The 13025-nt window shown below is 43.5% G+C and overlaps 1 protein-coding gene across 6 annotated transcripts in view; it reads right to left on the bottom strand.

Annotated features, from left to right (window-relative positions):
* Window positions 1-5695: 5695 nt before the first annotated feature.
* STXBP6 (syntaxin binding protein 6) overlaps window positions 5696-13025 on the bottom strand; it is a 270134-nt gene continuing 262804 nt past the window's right edge. For all 6 annotated transcript variants that reach the window (XM_082450044.1, XM_082450050.1, XM_082450047.1 and 3 more), the window contains one exon: window positions 5696-9896. In XM_082450044.1, coding sequence (XP_082306170.1) covers window positions 9873-9896 — 24 coding nt within the window. In that variant the 3' untranslated portion in view covers window positions 5696-9872. The remainder of the gene's footprint in view (window positions 9897-13025) is intronic.

The following is a 13025-nucleotide window of genomic DNA, read 5'->3' as shown; positions in this document are numbered from 1 at the left end:
GGGATTTATTTCCTGTCCTGGCTGAATTCAGGGGGATAGAACTCTTGAAGGCTTAAGCAGACCTGAGCACTATATTCAAGGCTTGCTTTTCTTAGATAAAAAGCCTACAGTGAAATTTTAGGCCAGTGTCTTGTGTGGGTTTACTTGTGGAATTATGGCTTAGAAGCTGACATCTGCCCACAGGCAAGGCTACTCTTGGACCATTCGTCACAGAGAACCATGGGTTTGAATGGCTTCTGAAAGAAGAGTCAGTCCTTTCCCCTAATTGCTCCTTCCTGTCACTCACACTTTTGTAAGGATGGTATTTGGTAGAGTTAACTGCTATCCCCCCAGCGGCAACATCAGCCTCCTTTTGCCTCTCATCCACCCTCATTCCACCTCAGGGAGGAGAAACTGAGTAGGCGGAAAACTAAACAGGGGCCCGAAGGAAGCCCAGGGAAGGGGGATCGACTGTGGTTCGCCTTCCCGTTCTCCATGTGGGGTCCTCAAGCTCTCTCATCTAACATAGCTGGTGAGTGGCATATGCATGAGGACAGGGTGTGTGTGTGTGTGTGTGTGTGTGTGTGTGTGTGTGTGGTGTGTGTGTGTGTGTGTGTGTGTGTGTGTGTGAGAGAGAGAGAGAGAGAGAGAGAGAGAGAGAGACTCACCCACCATGGAGAATCCGGTGGAGCCCAGAGAAGCAGAAGCATGAGTAGGTGGCTGAGACCCGCTTGGCATTAGGCCTGGGAGGAGACAGTTAGGTCCACTTCTAGCCCTTTATCCTGCTTTTTCTAAAGGGAAAATGAGGCCAGGTGAAACCCCCCAAAGGGGAGAACAGAGCTGATGGCCCCGGTCTCCCCTCGTCGGGATAATAATGCTGCTCCCAGCGAGTGGAGCTGAAGAGTGTCTAGTCTTTCCTGTGTCTGAAAGAACGTCCTCAGGTCGCATCCTTTAATCAGTATCCTGTCTCTCTGGAGTAACTGTCATTGCTTTCACATTTACTCAGTGAATTCCTAAGACTTTGGCCACTTCTGTGGCCCTCTTCATGTCACTCTTACCTTAGGACACCCAGACACAGTAAGGACATGGACGTGCCTCCATCTAGCCCCTGGTCCTGAGGGGTATGTCCATCCTCCCTGACTAGTTCCTGAAATTTTTTGTTTTCAATCAGTCTTCCCACATGGGTGGAGAGCAGTTTATATACTAGGATGTCAGAACTCTCGAGAGTTACCTGTGGTCCTGGGGTGAGCTGCATCCAGGAGACTTGCCCAGGAGTTCTCTCCCTGAGCCCCTGGAATGCTCGGAATCTTTTCCCCTGGGGTTGTCTCTAAGCCCAGTTGTCCCCTTCCCTGAGCAGTTTGGGACTGTCTCTTACTCCTGCCTTTGTTCTGCTTCCCAGATGGCAAGTAGCCTCCAGCTGTCTGTGGGAATTTTTTTCCTTGAGAGAGAGAGAAGAGAGGGGTAGTGATACCATCTAGTACGACAAGGATGGACCTGTAGAAGAAAGGGGGGTGGTGTATAAAGGAATCCCTTAGGCACTGGGTGGGAACAGTTGAAGATCAAGGTTTTAGTGTGTAACCCACACTTCTTTAGCGCTTTGTACTTCCCAGAGCTCTTTCACATTCCACACATCTTAGTTTACCCACCGGGACTCTGAGGCAGGCAGGGTGTAGATTATTTTTCCTTTGGAAGATGAAAAACCAGACACAAAAAAATTATGTAATTTGCCTGAGAACAAAAAGCTAATGACAAAGCCAGGAGGCTCTCTGCTAGAAAGGATTTTTAAAAAGAAACTTGCGTGGCTTGCAATTTGTTAAAAAATAATGCATAGTGTAATTTTTAGAAAAGTAGAGTTTGGGATTTGGGGTGGGGCAGATCCGTTGTTATAACTAGCCTGATCCTTCTTGCCTGGATGGTCCTTTACAAATGACTTATTTCCTAAATCATGTTGGGTTTACTTGGACATCATAAATAATAGCACCATGACAACCATGGGAAAACAGTATGCTGCCATCATAGTTTTTCTGGGGCCTTCTTTCCTTCTTTTAGTTGAATGTCTAAAGATGCTTCCAGAAAAGAAATGCTATACATATGTAGGCCAACCTTGAACTTCTTTTTAAAGAGGAGTATGAATTGCTGCCCAAAGTGCATATCAAATAATCTCCTAGACCATAAAACCACTCATTTCCATTCCTGTAGTTGATGCCACAGACACTAAAGACAAATTCTCTCAGTCCTCTTTCTTGTGAATTTAGTCTTTTTGGAAAGTTCCTCCAGAAAATGGCTACCCCTGGGCGCCTTTAGACCAGAGCCTCTCCTTTATCCCAGGGCTGGAATATATGAAATGTCAAGGGATCTATGTCCATAGATCATAAAAATGGCCAAAGAGGCCTGGAACGTCTGCCCATGTGCCCTGTACCAACATGAATTTAAGAAAAACACGTCCATTCTTCTAGCCGGCAGTATGGTCTGACAGGCATCATCAGCCTGCAAGGTTTACTACTTTATTTTGGATCCATCACAGAGAATAGCCCATAGCTGAGCTGACGTACATGAAGCCTTATGTGCCAGGCACAGGGCTAAAGGCTTTACATTCATTATTTCATTTAATCGTTTTGATAACCTGTAAAGTAGATAGCCACTCCTATTTCAAAGCTAAGAAAACAGGCAGAGAGTCAATAACTTGCCCAAGACCACCCACCTGGTAAGACTGGAGCTGGAACTCAAAGCAGGGCAGGACCACAGGGCAATGCTGCCTCCAGTAAACCACCACAAGGGGGCGTCCTGCCCATGTCCACTCCAGTTAAAGGTGTGTTTTATTTTTAGTCCCCGGGGGGTGTGGGGTGGGACACAGTTCACACGTTGTTCATTCCCACAGTTTCTGTCCAAATGCTGAGGCTATTTCAGTATGGGAAAGTTTCAGACCAATGTACATGCGTCCACCAGTATCGGTCACTGTAATTCCAGGTGTAAAAAAAGCAAAACTCCTTGAAGGAAGCCACTGTACTGTGAATAAAGAAGTATGTTTGATGGTAGGAACCAGATTTTCCTTCCTGGGGCAGTAAAAGAAAGGATCGGTTTTACGAAAAACTAACAGAAAGCTTCAGGTTTCAATCACCAAGTATGTAGTATTATAATGACACAGAGCACTTGGTGCACATGGTCAGAGCATATAAGAGGAGTTTTCTTCAGAAGCTGTGAATCATCCAAGCCACGTTTTAGCTGTCAGGGTAAAGCTGAGAATTCATGAGCTCATTTCCCTTCTTTCCATGTCATCTGACAAATAATCAGAGTGGCAGAGCAATTGGGATACAGTGTCATAGGACAAAGGCTCCTATTCAATGTTGATAAGTGAAACCTGGGACTTGTAGGAATGGCGATTCCTGTCCAGCCTCTGACACATCGAGGTATGAGTGTGTGATGGGGCCAGACCCCACTGAAACAGGCGTCCTTGAGCAGGTTGAGCACTTAAAGACAGGAGAAGAATGTATGTTCTATAGGAACAGCTCCACTCTATCTGAGAGAATCAATAGCATTTAAAATGCCTAACAGACAAACTGTGAGTGCAGTGACAGTGCACCTCAGTGGTCATTTTAGAATCTCTTAGGTCTGTCCACTGGTTCCTGTGGGACTGAGGGAAACAAGGTGGCTTTGCCCAACCAGCCTACATCCTGCAGTGCCCAGTGGGACAGGCCACTGAAGCAGTCCCCCAAAGACCTGCAATGCCCAGGACCGTGACTCATCAGCAGAAAGAAGAAAATGTGGCAGAAAACTTCAGGGGTGGGGGGGGGTTGGGAAGTGAAAATCTGACTCAGGAAATCCTGAGGCTCCAGATGAGGCTCAAGGGAGAAAATATAATGGGGGTCAAGGCAGAAGGTTACACTATAGCAGTCATCCAGCTTAAAGGCACATTATGTTAATTTCCTTGACAGCTTTAATTTGCTGGTTTAAATCTAGTAAGCATCTGGAGAAGCCAGGTGCCCCACTGTTCAGGCCTGCTGGAGCCATTTTATTTTCTTTGCAAAAGACAAGATGACTAGGGGCAACAAGAAGGCAAATTTGGGAATAAAATGTGTACATTTTCCAAAACCTCCGCAAATAACTGTGACACGGAGTTTGGATGGAGAAACTGCCCTAAGCCACTATAAACCAGCACTGTAATACAGGTAACACCTTAGGAGGGGTTAGCTTAAAGCAGAATTTAAGAAATGTCGGAAAGCAAGGCGAAGAGCGTGGAGGGGAGAATGGGGAGAGGGGGTGATGTATAAGTAGAGATCAATTTTGCATCAGACTGGCTCTACAGAATCATTTTATGTATATGTACTTCCTGGATTTTCAAAAAGCAAACCAAAAGGAAATCCATCTTTTGCATCATCTTGTTGAAAGACAGCCATTAGCACACTCACATTTACTGAAATAAAGTAAGACTTGCCTTGTGGGTGGGATGTGTTTTTCTTCCATGTCTCAGTCTTTGTATTTCTCATGCTCTGATCATGGCCCACCTGAGGCACTTTCAAGTTTCACTGACCCCTGGAACTGTTGTCTCCTGCCAATCTATGTCCAGATAGGCAATAAGGGGTCACTAAGAGAATTCAGGTGAATCTAGGAGTGCAGCTCAGCTCTTTTTAAAAATTTTATTGGAGTATAGTTGATTCACAATGTTTTGTTAGTTTCAGGTGTACAGCAAAGTGATTCAGTTATACATATACATATATTCATTCTTTTTCAGATTCTTTTCTCGTATAGGTTATTACAGAATACTGAGTAGAGTTCCCTGTGCTATACAGTAGGTCCTTGTTGGTTATCTATCTTATGCATAGTAGTGTGTGTATGTTTATCCCAAACTCCTGATTTATCCCTCCCCCACCCCCATGCTTCCCCTTTGGTAACCATAAGTTTGTTTTCAATATCTGTAAGTCTGTTTCTGTTTTGTAAATAAGTTCATTTGTATCATTTAAAATTAGATTCCACATATGGTATCATGTGATATTTGTCTGTCTGACTTAGTATGATCATCTCTAGGTCCATCCATGTTGCTGCAAATGGCACTATTTCATTCCTTTTTATGGCTGAGTAATATTCCATTGTATATATATATGTACCGTATCTTCTTTATCCATTCCTCTGTCTATGGACATTTAGGTTGCTTCCATGTCTTGGCTACTGTAAATAGTGCTGCGATGAACATTAGGGTGCATGTGTCTTTTCTAGTGCCAGCTGTGTGTATGCATATGTGGATGTGCATACGTATGTCCAGCTACCACCCAGGTTTGCCCACGCCAGGGAAAGGAGGGGCACAGGATGGGTATCATCAGGGAATAATATGGAAACATTTGCACTTGCTTGAAATTTATTTCTGGTATTTTTTTTTTTAATAAATTTATTTATTTATTTATGGCTGTGCTGGGTCTTTGTTTCTGTGTGAGGGCTTTCTCCAGTTGCAGCAAGCGGGGGCCACTCTTCATCGCGGTGCGCGGGCCTCTCACTGTCGAGGCCTCTCTTGTTGCGGAGCACAGGCTCCAGACGCGCAGGCTCAGTAGTTGTGGCTCACGGGCCTAGTTGCTCCGCGGCATGTGGGATCCTCCCAGACCAGGGCTCGAACCCGTGTCCCCTGCATTGGCAGGCGGATTCTCAACCACTGTGCCACCAGGGAAGCCCTATTTCTGGTATTTTTTATCCTCCCTCTTCTCTCTATCTCACCCTGCCCTCAATCTGCTTGTTTAGGCTCTTGATGACTGATAAGTCAATACAGTTGATTTTTGAACAATGAAAGGGTCAGGGGTGCCACCCCGCCACCCCCCCCCAAATAATCAGAAATCCGCCTATAACTTTACAGTTGGTCCTCCGTATGTGTGGTTGGTTGAATCTGGATTCAACCAACTATGGATTGTGTAGTACTGTAGTATGCATCTATTGAAAAAAACTCCACATACATGTGAACCTAGGCAGTTCAAACCCATTATTCAAGGGACAACTATAGTTTTTTCTAAGCATGTTCTCATTGACAGCAAGAAGGAAAGGCATTACTGATTTTAAAAATATATATTTATATTAATTGTCCCATAAAATTTGAGAGTTGGTTGTGGTATAATTGCTAACAAAAATTATACTAAAAGAAAAGATCATCTTTGTAAGTCAGTGGGTTTATAATTAGTTCACAAGAACGATGCCTTTAAATACCTAATTAACTAAAGGCCAAGTCCTCATCTAGGCAAACCATCTCTCTATCCTTTTTTCTCTGGAAAGTGGAGGTGGTAGCCTTTCCCTTCCACCTGCAGTCCTCCCAGGAAATATTTCAAAGTCTGCCTGCTTCACTGTATCTATGCCAACCTACAGAGGGTTGTTCTGCTACAGCCATCACCAAAGCCACTTCCCTTGAAAGCAAATGGCGATGCAATAAGTTGCATTTGCTTTCCCATAAAAATAAATTGACATAATTTGATCAAGTCTTCTTTCCAATTTAAAAGGACATGAAAATAGTCTGCTGAACGAGGGCACATGCGGTAATATGTACTTGAGTTGAGCACATCACTAATATCAGCAGAAAGGTAACTACAAATCAGGCTTAACTGCTTTGCCCATGAAAAGAAAATAAAAAACCTTAACTTTTGCTGGATAGAAGCTCATTGTCTAAATTAAGGTTAGTTAGCTCTTTAGTCTTTTTTACATTTCAAGTTCTCCCATTAGAATGTCCATGAAGAAATGTTATCAGAATGCTAATCCCAATTCTTAGGTCTCCTGGAGGCACATAGGGTCTTCCCATTAGCAACAAAAGTGTGACGTTGCCTACCTATCTGGTGGTGTTTGAGAGATTTCCCAAATAACTGAGAGAAACGAACTTTCATCACAGAGTTCAAATATTTAATGACAAAATTAGAGTTTGCTGTATTAGTGAATCACAGAGCAGGTGTTACTTGTCTCTGAAAGGAACAAAAATGATATTTGACATCTTAGGGAACTTCTGAAGAATTAATAACTGTACAACAGACATCAGCAGTGTCACAATTCTAAAAATTAAAAGTGAAACCTATCTTTAATATGCTTTGTTGAGAGCATTCTGTAAATATTTTTACATAAATGCATAACTTTTGTTAGCCACAAAAGTAGTATTAAGACAGATTTCACTGTAATTTTAAGTCTAACACATAACCTTTATTTTTTCAGAGCTTAAAAAAGTTAACTACTGATCTTGTTACATTTTACAAATACCTTCTTTAATATGAAACATTAACCTGAATCACTGTCTACTTCCTGTACACAGGTACCTAATAGTACTAGGGAAGAATACTACAGCTACATTCCAGGAAGAAGTGAGAACACTGGGAAGTCTCTTTTCTTTACGAGTTGTCAGTACAGTTTAAGAAATCCTTCACTGAAATGTAGTATTTCCAAAACTCAATAGTGAGGTGCAGAAATGAAACAAAGAAATTAAATGTCTTTTAGCAAGCCACTGAATTGGTCCCAAATAACGTGAGTCATTTTAGCAATTTTCTCTAGGTTAGATTGTATTAATATTTTGTATTGAAGCACCTTCTACAAAAGGGTAGCAAAGAACCTCATGTACGTCATCACAGGGCTCGCTCCTGTGCAAGAAGTCAGGAGGTCTAGGAGGGACTGGGGTTGCTGTTTGGCCTCTCTGTGGGCAGAGCCCTAGGTAGTAGGACTTGGACACAGGGAGGTCAAGGACATGACCACAGCCTGGAAGCAAATCAATAGAGGAAGGTAATAACAATGCAGATAGGCTTTCTTCAAATCCAGGACATTTCCAAGAAGACTTAAGTCTAAAAGGATAAGCAGAGAGTGAGGAAAAGAGGGCAAGATGTGGAGTACTTACATTTATGAACAGTAACTATCACAAGTCTACCGGAGAGGAAAAAATCTCAAATTTCACAGTATGCTTATGACCTCACCCTCTGCTACTTTAGAAGCAGCTTCACAAACACTGTTGTTAGATACTTGGCGACAAATTGAGTTTGGCTGATTGTCAGGGTGTTTTAGATTTACCATTTCAATTATTTATACCAACTATCTATCTGAAGCTAGAATTCAATTTGGGAAGATGAATATATCTGTGTGTGTGTGTGCACGCACGCACGCACGCACGTGCATTTTCTATACTGAGGCCTGCAAAGAAAACCTATTTGGTGTGATATTTTCAGCTTTTCTTAGAAATTGTAAATGCTTCTAATGGTACTCACCAGAGAGCAGCAAGTTCCTTGCTTCTTTAAACTTTTAAGACACCAAAAGAAAAGTACAAAATATTATAGTAAACTTATATAGTTTACCCTATAAATTTTACAGAGTTTTCTTAAACTGGATCATCTCCCTAAGAGGATTCAGAAATTTGTCTCTGGCAAATCCCATCTCCCTTTTGACACATAGTGACTAAGATCATTTTTCCCCACAATAGCCCAATTTTCTATCTCCCTGGGAATGCTTTAGCAGGAGAACTTAAGCTATTTAAATCAGCATAAATAATCCCAAAGTCATCATATGCTGCTATGTAAGAGCCTACAATACACATGGCCTCAATGGGTAGGAAGGAATAGAAAGCGGTCCTAAAGATCCAGGCAGCTTAAAAAAAAAATCAATGCATCGCAGCGGGAGGCTGAGAATGTATCTGGGATGTACAGCTTGCCTCCTTGTTTCAGGAAGACAAAGCACACAGCTTTTATATTTAGCATTTTAACCTTCTAAGAAACCAAACTCCCAGACTGAAAATCCAGGCCTGTGTTGAGTGATACAAAATCAGGAGCTGTATGAACCAACCTCATTCAGTCTGACTGCAATGTAAAGGCTTCATGACTGTGCTGTTTTATGTCAGACCAGGCAATTGCCATGAAATGCAATTTGTCAAGAAAAACCCACACTTTAAATTAGATTAATAGACAGCAATAACAACATCAAAACCTCCAAAAATCAGATACCAAGAACCGAAGGCCATTTCCCAAGGACATTATGAAGGCGTCTCTAAACAGGCATGACTTTGTAAAAAGAAAAGAAAAAAGATTTTAAGTGTAGTATCTTTTCACATTATCCTTTACACAGACCTTTATCTGGACAAATCAATTCTTGATAAAAATCCAAGCTCTTTTCAAGACCAGCTACCGTAATTTGGGACAGTGACAAAGAAACATTCATGAATGCACAGAGGTTTTTAAATAGGCTTTTCCTTAGGTCTTTAATCTCAAATTTTTATCCTTTATACGGTAATTCTAAATAATCAGCCTGGAAACAAGTAATGGAAGAATTTAAACTGTAGCTCAGAAAGTAGATTTCTATCTGTGATTCTGATTTGTTTTTTTGAATGCTGGTGGTGGCTCATGCAAGAAGTTACTACACGAAAAGCAAAATCTAAGACTGCTGTTTCCTCTGATAAATCCAATTGTTTTTTCTAATACAGATTTGTGTCTCAGGATATAGAATCTTAACCTTCAGATTAAGAGTAGCTAAGAAACTGAGTGAAGCCAATCACTGCTTGACTTTTATTTCCAACCAGGAACAATAACATCTGACGTCACCACATTAAAATGTCTTCCTGCTTAATATCAGGAAAAAAATACAGTTTAGACCTAGCTCAATATATCATTTGGTCCAAATTTCATATTCAAACTACCAAAAAAAAAAAAGCCTTAAAGAGAAAACACATACAGACGCACGCATACACACAGTGGGAAAAAAATAAAGCTGATGCTTGCAGCATTTCTTAGCAAGATTATTAGGGAAATGTATAAACACAACATCTTTTCTCTCATATTAGCATCTGAAAAGGAAAAATAACCTAAATGTCCACATTTTGGGGAAAAAAGAAGCAAGCGGAGGTCCAGAATTCTTGTAAAAACAGCCGAACAAACTTCACTTTCTCTTAAGAGGTCACCAGGAGAGGCAGTTTCTCAACATTTGTGCTTCATGGCAAGCTAAGGAGAGAAAGGGACAAAAGTAAGATGTTAGCAGCAGTGGGGAGAGTTCGTTTGCTGCTCCTACCCCACATCCGCGATGAGAAGCGACACCAAGATTGTCCTTGCTGTGGCAGATCACCACTGCAGTTCACAGTGGCACTTAGTAAACGTGCAGCATGTCCCTAAACGGTCCCCTGAGCACCGCATCTGTCACTCCCCCTTACAGTACTGTTGTTGGTGTGTGTGTCCAGGTCAGGGAGGGTGCTACGTGACGTTCCTTCAGGCCACTGAAGGAGCAAATGGAAGAGGCAAAGTAGAGGCAGAATGAGTGACCTACCCTAGAAACAAAGGCCTCTGGGCTCCCAGGTTACTAGTTATCCAGGAAGACCAACACTCTCCAAATGTATTTACTGACATCTCGTAAAGTATTAAAAATCACCAACTGTAGAGAAACAAACAAGCTGCAGTAATCCACGTAATATCCTGGACATTCAACCAGGTCCAAAGCACTTGACAATTAGACTGTTTTACCAACCAGGACTGAACAATAGACCAAATTCAGACCTTGACTTACTGCTCCCACTGGTATTTGAAAAATGTGGTTTATTGAAATGTTAGATCTTTATAAATGGGAACACCAAATACCACTGTATCATTCAATAGCTTCCCAAGCCCAGCTGGAGCCCATGATAATATATTTAAGGAAATGTATGCAGGTACAAAACATAGAATTAATCTGACATTGCCTTCCTTAGCCAGATCCCTTCCAAGGAGCCTATACACTGACGTGAAGCAGAAGGCAGGGTTGAGGCTGAATTGTGATCCCTCGTGTCTAGAGTCTGATATTAGGGATTAATCCCTGACGTTGGGGCTGGAGTTACTGGGGGTAGTCGTGTCGCTAAATTAGTCTCTACTTGGGCAACGTCAGCTGGAAGAGCTCCAGGTGCCTGTACCTGGTGAAGCCGGCCTAAGTGAAGACCCCCAACGACCTTTTGCAGTGCTGATGCCAACAGCCAGTCAACTGTCAGATGGTGTTTGTGAAGCCCTGAGTGTGTCCAGGCTGCTGTGCTAAGTGCTGTGGGTTTTTGCCAAGAAGGCTAACTCCTGAACTCGAAGACTTTACAGTCCAGGAAACATGGTGGGTGGAAATGGCAGAGCCGGGGCTCTCTTCTCAGATCCGTCCCACTCCCTGGCCACACTCTGAGCCCCTCCACTGTATGGCCTCCACTTCTTGCTCTGTCTCTAGTTTTAATACATTATTTAGCAATGTGGACCATTCAAATCAACACAGAGCTGTTAAGTGTTATGCATAATGAATACCAACCATAAATATTTGATCAGTGCTGATGTCCTGTTATTCACTCAGCTGTTAACCTTCAGCTAATGGGCTTTGCCAATTTACCCACAGTCATTAATCCTCAGCAGCAATCGTGTTGCTTCTCACGCCAGACCCTGGTTACCTCTCCAGTGCAGCTGGGACTGGCGCTAAGGGGAGCCCCAGCTGGGCGGGGCCGTGCCAGTTCAGCTTCGCAGAAGTACAGCTGGATTGGACGTTTTGCCATTTGAGGTATTTTTGCAGAAAGGCACATCATTTCCACGCTACCTTGTTTTGTTTTTTTCTTTAACTTCCTGGGAGTTAGAAGCTTTAGAATATGGAAGGCACGGTGCTGTTGCTTCCCTGCTACAAATCTGCTGTATGACCTTGAGCTCTAAGTCACAATTGCTCCGTACCTCAGTTTCCTCATTTCTGTAAATATCATCTCCAACTCAAATGCTTATGGATTAATGTAGATGTCAGAGTTCCTACAGAAGAGAAGTTAAAAACTTCCTTTTGCTATATTTTTGTTTTCTCCATGTTTCATGGAAAGCTTTCTCTTTCAAAGCTGTGTAAATGACTCCATCTAAATAATAATAACAACAATAATAGAAAAAGTTGTTACTCATACAGGGGGTATTTTTTAAGAGGCCTGGACTCTTGAGGTCCCGTCTAGCTCAGACCCACAGGGAGTAGATGACCATGGTAGGGACAGAGGGAGCCATTCCCTGCCAGTGAGGGAAATGCCACTCGCCACTCCCTCCCCTACAAGTGTGCGCTTCTGCAAAACAGGGCAGATCACTGTTCTTTTCTGTGGGAAATAAACAGCATCTGAGGATGCCTAGGTGTGGGTATCCCTCTCGCCTGCTGACTCACCAGCCAAGGCAGGCGTCAAAGCACTGCACACACTGCACTGTCGCACTTTCTGAAGCAGAGGAGAGTGAGCAGGCCTGCTCTGCGGCTGAGCTGGACTTCCCTAAGGTCTGAGACTGTACCAAGCTCATAGTTCAGAAAGGAACCACGCTTCCCAAGCCAGGCTGAACAGAGCTGGGGGAGAGGGGGTGCAGACACATTTCCATTGGCTCTGCGGGAGCCAAGCGCCCACATGTCTTGATGGCAGGCTCCTACAAAGGTGATCCACTCACTAACGTACCTGGGTCTCTGTAGGAGTCCTGGGAAAATCGAGAAAGCCAGAGGATAGCCTCTTCTATTGCAATCCAGAAGGTGTGCCCTACTCTCCAGCTGAGGTTGCATGCTCTTGTTCAACCAGGGAGCCCAGAGGAACTGTCACCCGGCACTGCCTTTCTCTGTCAGGGCTCTAACAAGTGCACTGTGTCTCGACGTCTAAACACAGCCCACTCTTTATGAGTCACCAGAGCCATGTTTGGGGAGGCAGTGGTGGAAGGCCTGGGTTCCACCTCTGAACTCTCTCCTCGCCAGTAGGCCTGGTAGGGGCTCGGCCAGTGAAATGACATCTTCACGGACAGCCTACACTAGTGGGACAAATCAGGAGTCCTGGTCCCTGGGAAAATAGCCACACCTTATCTCAAGAGGGCAACCTCCTCCTGAGGAATCCTGCCCATGCTGGTGATTCATAAGCACACATCCCAGACTTGCAGTTTTAGAAAACTGCAAGTCTGGTTATTGTTGTGTCTCTCTCCCACTCCCTCAAACACACTGAGAGACACTAGCAGCCCCTCCCCCCACCCTGACGCCACCCACAGGAGAGGAAGCCAAAGCGAGTGGAGACTGCCCCCTGCTGCGCCCATCTCTACAGAAATAGGTAACTGGCTGGTACCAGTCCTCCCAGTGGTCAAAGCCAGAGACCCCTG

The sequence above is a fragment of the Balaenoptera physalus genome (genome assembly GCF_965194825.1).
Source record: "Balaenoptera physalus genome assembly, chromosome: 2".
Classification (NCBI taxonomy): domain Eukaryota; kingdom Metazoa; phylum Chordata; class Mammalia; order Artiodactyla; family Balaenopteridae; genus Balaenoptera; species Balaenoptera physalus.
Note: the sequence above shows the minus strand (reverse complement) of the source record. Positions and strands in the feature narration are given on the sequence as shown.